The sequence below is a fragment of the Triticum aestivum genome, chromosome 2A (assembly GCF_018294505.1).
Source record: "Triticum aestivum cultivar Chinese Spring chromosome 2A, IWGSC CS RefSeq v2.1, whole genome shotgun sequence".
Taxonomy (NCBI): Eukaryota; Viridiplantae; Streptophyta; class Magnoliopsida; order Poales; family Poaceae; genus Triticum; species Triticum aestivum.
Genome location: NC_057797.1, coordinates 463,416,462 through 463,425,323, shown reverse-complemented (window position 1 = coordinate 463,425,323; position 8,862 = coordinate 463,416,462). Strand labels below are relative to the sequence as shown.

Here is an 8,862-nt window from a genome sequence, read left to right as displayed (position 1 = left end):
TGATTGTACTTTCTTAATACCCGAGGAGGCCTTATTGTCTGCACACAGTATGCATCAAAATTCATCAGCATAAAGGACTGCTCATGAGTAGAAAGATCATTGTTGTAACTTGGAACGACATGTTCTAGTAGGAGTCCTAGATGCGGGGAATAGAGATAAGCGTGTGACAGGTTGACAAGAGAAAACTTACTCCTCAACCCTAGCCTTATCCCGATGCGGTGCTTCATTGCTAAGACTATCATTCTGTTGGGCATTCTCATTCGGAGAATATTTTACCTTGTTAGATAACACCTGGGTAATGAAGGACATTAGAATATTAAATATAATCAGATGGATTTTTCTTCCCACAACATAAACAACCAGTGGAGCAAGCAATTACTTGAGGACATGCATGATGATTAGAGAATAAAGAAAAAGATAGAGGGTTATACATGTAAGACTTGCACAGAATTGCTACAGGCAAGCGAAGGCGACATGGAAGGAGAAGAATACAACAGTGGCAGGTCTAGGGATATCAACATGTATCATGCATTCCCAAATTTCTATGGTATAGGTAATGTTATGTGATCACCTCCCAACATAACAAAATAGTTTCTTATATGTTCAATAATTGCTTGCTGAAATGCATGTCATAATCCTTGATTTATGTAATGGTCATTTTAGTGCATGTCATTTCAATTGTTTCTTTTGCTGCTGGATTAATTCTTTAAGAACAATAATACTCAAAAGGGTAGCCATTGCCTTTGTCTATTCAACGAAGGTAAAGAACTGCATGTTTTGGTGGTTATAGATTGAGAATTAACCTGAGCAGGTTGTCGAGATAGATTATTAGTAGATGATGCAGGACCTGTTGAAACCTAATCACATATTTCCTGAATGTCCATTGACCGGTGTTGTGACATGCATGAAACTGAAAACTGTTGTCCATACTGTCGAATAAAGAAAACTAAAATTGTGGTGTTTCCATATATATATTTATTAGAAATTACTAAGCTTATTGAACATGTAAATAATCCATAACAGAAAACATGAATTCAAATGCAACAACTAAAACATTTCTACAAACCAGATAAGAGCACATTAAAACCTGCATATTATTTGCGAGGATGCGGATTGCAAGTTAAAACAAAATCAGTGTAGGGTTATAAAAGTTGACCTTGATTTATAATAAAAGAACACATTCTAGCAAAAGAACATATGTTCTGTTGGTAGAGATTCAAGACTAATTGTGTGCATACACAAGGAACACACGTTCCAGATATTGAAATGAACCCAAGCAAAAAAATGCACGACCTTATTTATGAAATTTAGACCATAATGTCTCAACAAGCATATGCTCCTAAGAAAGAAGGCAGGTCTAGGCATAAAAAAGGTTTCATCTGTGAGAAGCATTTTCACAAACACAAGTCGTGCAACTTGTTCTACTAATCAAAGCAAACCAGCAAGAGGAGAGGATCAAAATCAGCAACCTGCAAGCTAAAGATGGGGCATCGCATCTTGTCATCTGTTGTTGTCTGAGAAGAGGGAAAAAAGGGGAGGAGACGGAATGAAGTGACCATTGATTGAGAGAGAGAGAGAGAGATTTGGTGAAGCTCACCTCGGTGAGCGACATGAGATGCCCTCGCCGTTGCTCGACGTGTGCGCAGCCCTGAAGCCGCGACCGTGGTCCCCCGAAGCCGTGACCGCGGTCTTGACCACCGCTCTTGCCGCGTCTTCAGCTTGTTGCACGCATTGCAACAAGGCCGGCGCGGTTGCTGCTCCCCTTCTCCTGCTGAGTCCGGATTAGGGGCGCGCTCCTCGGCTCGAGCTCCTCCTGCCGAGGCCTCCATCTCTAGCATCCCTGGCCGCCCAATGAGCGAACATACAGATTTCAGAAAATAAAAAAAGATAACTTGTGGAGAGGAAGGGGATTAGAAAGAGGAACTCACGGGGGATATGCAACGAGAAGAGATGGGGAATGAGATGGCGACTGCCGCCGTCCTTGCGCCTCCCATTCTTCCCATCCCTCTCCTTCCTCTCCTCACGCCCAGCTCGACCACGACCCCGCGCGCTGGCACCTCCGCCTCGACCAACCGCGCCGCCCGGACACGATATCCGTCGCGCCGTCATGACCACGGCCTCCTCCTCCTCATCCTCCTCGCGCATCTGCCATCACCGCAGCCACTCCTTCTGCCGAGCACAAGTGATGGCGTCGGGGGAGTGGAGGGAAAGAGGAGCTCGGGGCCGCGACTGTGAGGGGATTGGGGGGAAAGCTTTAGTCTCCTCTTTCCTCTCTCTTTCTCCCTCGTCCCCTTCCTCTTCTCTCTCTCCTAGCCGCCGTCACCCTTTGGGTGCAGGTCGCCGGCCCCGCCGGGACGGGCGTGGGAGAGGACTTCGGCCGACCACGAGCTCCGGACGCGGGAGAGGACTCCAGCTCAAATCGAACGCCGCCGCCGCCCTTCTCCTGTAGGTCGCCACCGCCAGGATGGACGCGGGAGAGGAGTCATGGAGAAGAAAGGGCGCGACGAAAGAGACGAGCGACAGCAGCGACCACACGTTGTTGCACAGGAGGAGATGAGGAGAGGAGGAGGCAGCGTAGGGGTGATGGAGAGAATGGGAAGAGGGGACGCGGGGCTCGAGGGGCGAGCGATTGGTGGCTCGAAGGGGCGGGCGATTGGTCTAGGGTTTCACCATGAGAGCCCCATGCTCGCTGCGGAGCTCGTCTTTTCGCACACACGATAAGCGCGAGACACGCTATAAAAATGGACCCACGAGAAAAGGAGGACCGCCCGTCATCCAACGGCACATGAAAGTATGACGTGTAGATGAATGGGTGGATGGATTTTCAACAGCGGGGTAGAAGTGCGCCAGCGAGGCAGATCGAACGAAGCAAAATCACCTCAAGATGCAAAGCCTCCAGAACAGCGGGTAGGGTAGCAGGGTTTATATGTTCGATGTTGCCTATTCACGTAACTGGCCCAAGCCCACTCTCATGTCCCAATCCTTCGAGAAGATCATGGATAAGAAGAGGATCATGATGGTGCTCCCAGTTGGCTCTCTCAGTGCCGGTTAGCCATCCTCACGCTCGAAAGGAGAGATATAGTGGGCCGGGCCAGAAAAACGCGAAATCAGCGCTCGCTCGGTCGCTCGTCCATCCGCTCGCTCGCACATATCTTTCTTTTTGAGTCGGGACTCGCATGCATCTCAATGGTACACCAGTTTGCCCTTTGACTTTTGGAAGAGAAAATAAATCATAGATCTACTATTTTTTTCAAATTTGAGAAGAAGTTTGCGAGTTTCAGGAAAAGGAACAAAATAATTTGCAAAAACAAAGAAGTTTGTGAATTCAAAACTGTTCAGGGATTTTGAAATAAAGGTCAAAAACTTCAAAAAAGAAGTTCATGAATTTGGGGGGAAAACTTCATTGATTTTGAAAAAAATTTGAAGAAAGTTCATCGATCCTAAAAAAGTACATCGAATTTGAAAAATTTCATCAATTGTGAAAGAAAAAAAATCATCGACTTTTTAAAAAATCACCAAAATATTAAAAAAATTCATTGATTTTGAAAAAAAAATAAATTTGAAAAAAGTTCATCAATTTTTTTAAAAAAATCATTGATTTGAAAAAAGTTCACAAATTTAAGAACAGAAAAATGAATCAGGAAGCAGAAAAACAAAAAACAACATGGAAAACGTAGGGGGTGCTTTTCCTATACATAGAGATGTAAAACAAGAAGTAGGTATTCACAAGCATCGAGGTGGCATAGTTGTTAGTGTACTTCACTTTGGAAGGAAGAGATCGCGTGTTCGATCGCTCAAACGAACACGCGATCTCTTCCTTCCATGCGGACAAAAATACATTAGAGAGAACATCTGGCACAAAAATATAATGTAAAGCTCGGCTTAGGTCACAAACATATTACCTAGCTTGATCAAAAACACTACAGCTTATGTTCAATCTAAAGACTTAACAGGACACGAGTCTGTTAAATCATAAACAATGATGGCAGGCCATTAACAGAATTCAGTAGAAGATCATACAAAATTAGGACAACAAGCAAAGTTGAGCTGATACTGTTTCAGGAACAACAGACAAAAGCATGGATATGAACCTGTTGAGTGCAAATGTAGCATCAAATCGAAGTGTAATCAGATTTCACGAACAAAACAAAAAAACATAACGAGACACAATAGCAACAGAATTATCTGATTCACATGTTACTCTGATTCAAACATTTAGTTCATTACATAATATATAATACAGATAGTCCTTATGAATCAACACACTTTGACGATGACATCCTACTCCATGCTTCCTTTTGAGGTTTCCAATCTTAACGGTACTGCGAAACAAGAGTGTACATTCGGTAATCTAAAATTAATCTGTGCACAACATGAACATTCAGGTATTCGGAAATAAAAGAGATGTACAGTAAAAACAAATGCATCAGAACAGAAACATAATTTACCCAAACCTATGAATTCAAGCATAAAATCTACAATTAATCAGAAATAGGTAGGGAAACAATATCCTTCCAAAGTTCAATCATCTCCATACTCCAGTACATTACAGTTACTCAGGATATGTATATATACCTACTTAATGGATATACATACTATTGCAATGCATTCCATGTATGTGGGAACAACAAAATAGTGCTTTGTACCAAAGTCATGAAGATAGTTGCAGCAACGGTCCTAAGATGACTTATGGTGTTTAATGATTCATGAGTTTAGATCAAAGAGATGACAATATTATAAGGCAGAACATGAGGTGATGATTGCAAAAGTTGACCAGGAAGATTATTGGAGCAGGAGGGGAGCAGCACACGCATCTATCCTGAACAAGTGAATCTAACATGCCATATCAAACATTACGTAATAGTCCATGCTACCTTACCTGGTGGTGGTCTACAACAAATTAAACTAGTTCACCATACAGAGAAGCCTTGTTGACAAATCATGTAACATTGCAAAGCAAGCATGGAGTGACATAAACTATCGCTCGGCCGATATAAAATTCAGGCATGGGATTCAGGAAATCCACCAACGGTGTGGCTGCCGCATACCTTGATGAAGCCAATGTCCTTGCATTGCTGCGGAAACACTGCCTGCAGCACATCAGCCCGTACTTGCGGATCAGGCCATGTGAGTTGCCACAGACACGGCTGCAACAACAAAAACCCAAGCCGCAACGCGTCACAAACTCATCAAATAATACAAGGCACGTAAATCTTGAATCTCAAACACAAGATAAGCGACCAGCTTGCACCGCGGATCTACATGTACATAGAGAAACCGCCTCTTACTACCAATCTAAGACAGGGCACGGTATGTAGGTGCTAGAGAGAGGGGATTATAACCAAACCATGGATCCGGAGCCGTAGTTCTTTGGGTGCGAGTTCCAGACATTCGAGTGTCCAATGGAGGCGGCCACCTGCTTCTTTGTCTCCTCGACTGTTAACTCAAAAGTCACTGTAGGCTCTGACAAGAAGTCGTCGTCGTTGTCGTTCTCCTCTTCTAGTAACTGAAAATCCACTGCAAGGTCCTGGAATGGGTACTCGTCGTCCTCCATCTCCTGAGCGTCCTCCATCTCCTCAACAATCGTTCTGGTCTGCTGCGTCTCTTTGGGGCCTGGAACAAAGAACAAACAGGAAGTCTTTAGACAAGAATGGAAAGGAGGTAACTAGGATACATTATGAAGCTTACTAGTATGAATTACTATGAAGCTGACCTGATGCCACGGTGGGTAATGCGTACGGTAGTGGAAGATTGCTATATGGGTACGCCTCATCCAGAATCATGTAACATAGCCTCTCGAGCTCCAATGCTTTGGCAACCAACGAGAAACATGCAATAGTATCATATCCAAATACATGTCTCCCTTCGGAAGAAAAAACTCTGCACATGTCACCTACATCAATTCTTTTCTCTTCCCGCCATGGTCCGGAAATATCACCTTCACTTTGCCAATAAATGATATTGCTTGTGTCATAGTCTTGGTACGTTAGAAACATCCCGAGACTGCCTTCATCTGCCTCCACGATACATATGTCTTCATCACAAACTCTGTCCACGGGAGGGCCATCAACAGTAGAAAAATCCATTGTCATGGGGTCAAGAACCAGTGTTTCCCATCTATTGATATTAGATATGAAGTAGAAGCGGCCGTGAGCATATTGTGCACGGCAGTGGTTAACCATCCCTGGCAGAGTAAACAAATGGGAGCCAACAGGACCCCTCCAGATTACAGATGGACGGGCTTCCCACTGACAAGTCCAGGAAGAGAAGACATGGGTATCAAAATGGTCTCCTCTCGGCGCCATCCTAATCACTCTGAAGGCTGTCTACCCATCCTTGTCAACAACAGTTTCCGGCATCGGTGGGGCTAAGAAAATGTTTCTTTTGGATGTCACAGCGTCGGTGAGTTTGGGGAGAACCACATACGTGCGGTGCAAGGGGTAGCACACCACGTACTCCTCACCAAACACCTCATTCACTGTGGCGAGGAGGACGCGACCCTCGCGGATGTCCACGATGCCATAGATGATGCTCTCCGTCCTCGGGGGGAAGGAGAAGGAGAAGTCGCAGGCGTTGTCGACGGCCTTGGCTGCCGGCGCGGAGGGGTGCGGCGAGATGGCGCGGTGGAAGTCGCCGAATTTGCCGACAAAGCCCAGGAGGGGCGAGGTGTGGCGTTTGTGGTGTTGCCGGCGGAAGTAGCTGTCAGCGATGAGGTCGCAGAAGGACTTGCAGGCGACCGAGGTGTGGCCGAGGTCGGCTGGGTCGGGGAGGCAGAGGAAGATGCTCCCCAGCATCTGCGCCGACAGCTTGTCCATCTTGTGTCCGACCTAGGCTGTCCGGCGTGGAGGATGTGGAGAGGTGGTTGGCGGCGGCGGCGTAGTGTGGTGTGGGGGGAGGGAATGAGTAGAGCACGCGTAATTTTAGGGTTTGTGTAGAGTCCTATGGCTGTCTAAATGGGCCTCAATGTACCCGTTTGGCCTATAAGGAAAACACATTCAAACTCTCTCCGTCTATTTGTGGAGAGCTCCTTTTTTAATTTATTTTTTAGAATTTGGAGAGCTCCTGTTCGGCGCCTTAAGCGCCCGAACAGGTAGCTGGCGCCCACGCGCCGCACCTCATAGGCCGGCCCACCACGTGCAGTAGAAGGAAAAACGCCTCGCGAAAAAATCACGCAAAAAAGTGTGGCTACAAGGACTGGAACTCGCGCCTTGCAGGCGCCTTGAAGGCGCAACACAAGAACATTTTTCTTAACCACTACAGCCTGTAAGCGCCACGACTACAATGGCCGTGAAAGTTTTAAGAACCAATTTATGCGCTCTATTTATTAGATTTGTGAATTATTTGAAAACAATTTGGAAAAGTTGATTTTTTAAACAAAAAGAGATCATCAAATTTTGAAAAAAGCTTATGAATTTTAAAAAACAGTTCATTGATGTTTAAAAAAAGTTCATCAAATTTGGAAAAAGTCCATCCATCTTTTTCAAAAGAGTTTATCGGATTTGAAAAAAGTTCATCGATTCTGTGAAAAGTTCATCCAATCTAAGTAAAGTTCATCGAATTTGAAAAAGGTTCATTGACTTTGAAACAAAGTTCATCGAATAAAAAAAGTTCATCAAATCTAAAAAAAACTTCATCGAATTTGAAAAAAGTTTGTTGATTCTAAAAAAATGTTCATCAAATGTGAAAAAAGTTCATAGAATTTGGAAAATAGTTCATCGATCTTGAAAAAAGATCATCAATCTTGAAGAAAAGTTTATCAATTTTAAATAAAAAATCATGAATTTGAAGAAAAAAGTTCATGCATTTAGCAGAAATGAAAAAAATCACGAATTTGAAAAATGTTTGTGAATTTAAGAAAAGTCTTGATTTAAAAAAAGTTAACGTATTTCCTTAATGATAATTCAAACCGTCCTCAAATCACGGGAGAAGATTCTGGGCGTGAGGAAATCGGGAAGGGATCGCGCGAGAGCAGAAGCGGATCGAGCGGCTCCAGAATCATGTGAATCTGTCGCTAACTTCCAGTCGACTAGAAGTTAGCTTTCTTGATTTGAAAAAAGAAAAGAAACGAAAAAAGAAAGAGAAAGAGAAAAAAGAAGAAAAACCTGCCAAAACAAATATGAAAAAAAAACAAAAGAGAGAAACCACTGCGTTTTTAACTAAGAATAAAGCCATGCCTAAAGTCATCACAAAAGAGAGAAACCACTGCGTTTTTAACTAAGAATAAAGCCATGCCTAAAGTCATCACTATTGCTATCGTAGTCTGTTGGTTGCCTCTCTCTGTACGTTACCTAGAAATCTCGAGTTTGAAACTAGTTGGGCGCATCTTTTTTGAACTTTAGTAGAATAGAAAAAAAAGTGAGTGTGGGCTGGCCTAAGGCGGAGAGGTGGGTGTGCACCGGTTAGGGGATTTCCCTAAATCCGGCACTTAAGGCGCCCAATAGGATCTGGCCTGGGACGACTAGAGCTGGATCTGGATCGTAGGTTCGAGGATCCGACTATTGAGGCAGTCAAATCACTGTGGAGGCTCCTAGCTAGCTGCATTATATTGTTTCTTAATAATAGGATTTTTTTATTCCTTTCACTTATTTTTCCTCCTTCTTTATCTCCACCCTATTTACTGTATTTTTTTCTCTTTAGGAAATATAGTAAATATAGTTGCCATGCAGTTGTAACTCTAGTTAGTAGTTACACACTCCCAGTGGACATACGTTTCCGCAATAGCCGGCTGGCGTGCTTGCAATTGTAGTTGCGCTTGGTTGAAGTGGGATATTGTAGTTGCGCATAGCCGGCTGGCGTGCTATAATTACACATAGATGAGCATGCTGTAATTGTGTGTGACGTGGAAAAAACACATAAAGTAGT

The 8,862-nt window shown here is 43.9% G+C and overlaps 1 protein-coding gene across 5 annotated transcripts; it reads right to left on the bottom strand.

The window, feature by feature from the left end:
• Positions 1-4,133: 4,133 nt before the first annotated feature.
• Positions 4,134-6,988, bottom strand: LOC123189002 (uncharacterized). 5 transcript variants are annotated; one of them, XM_044601315.1, is made up of 5 exons: positions 5,898-6,988; positions 5,714-5,809; positions 5,343-5,613; positions 5,049-5,147; positions 4,134-4,322 (listed from the first exon to the last, which is right to left on the bottom strand). In XM_044601315.1, the coding sequence occupies exons 2-5, from the start codon at positions 5,781-5,783 to the stop codon at positions 4,208-4,210; spliced, it is 555 nt and encodes a 184-aa protein (XP_044457250.1). In that variant the 5' UTR covers positions 5,784-5,809; positions 5,898-6,988; the 3' UTR covers positions 4,134-4,207. The 5 variants fall into 5 exon arrangements, 4 of the variants coding, with proteins under 4 accessions (XP_044457250.1, XP_044457247.1, XP_044457249.1 ...); XR_006495493.1 differs by having other exon boundaries at positions 5,049-5,258; positions 5,348-5,613; positions 5,714-6,954; XM_044601312.1 differs by having other exon boundaries at positions 5,714-6,959.
• Positions 6,989-8,862: the final 1,874 nt, after the last annotated feature.

Excerpts from the sequence above, each read along its gene's own strand:
- LOC123189002 (XM_044601312.1), bottom strand. The coding sequence starts at position 6,305 with ATGGCGCCGAGAGGAGACCATTTTGATACCCATGTCTTCTCTTCCTGG. Across the intron at positions 5,614-5,713 it reads ATTACCCACCGTGGCATCAG|GCCCCAAAGAGACGCAGCAG; the intron begins GTCAGCTTCATA and ends TCTTTGTTCCAG. Across the intron at positions 5,148-5,342 it reads GGCTCCGGATCCATGGTTTG|CCGTGTCTGTGGCAACTCAC; the intron begins GTTATAATCCCC and ends TTGTTGTTGCAG.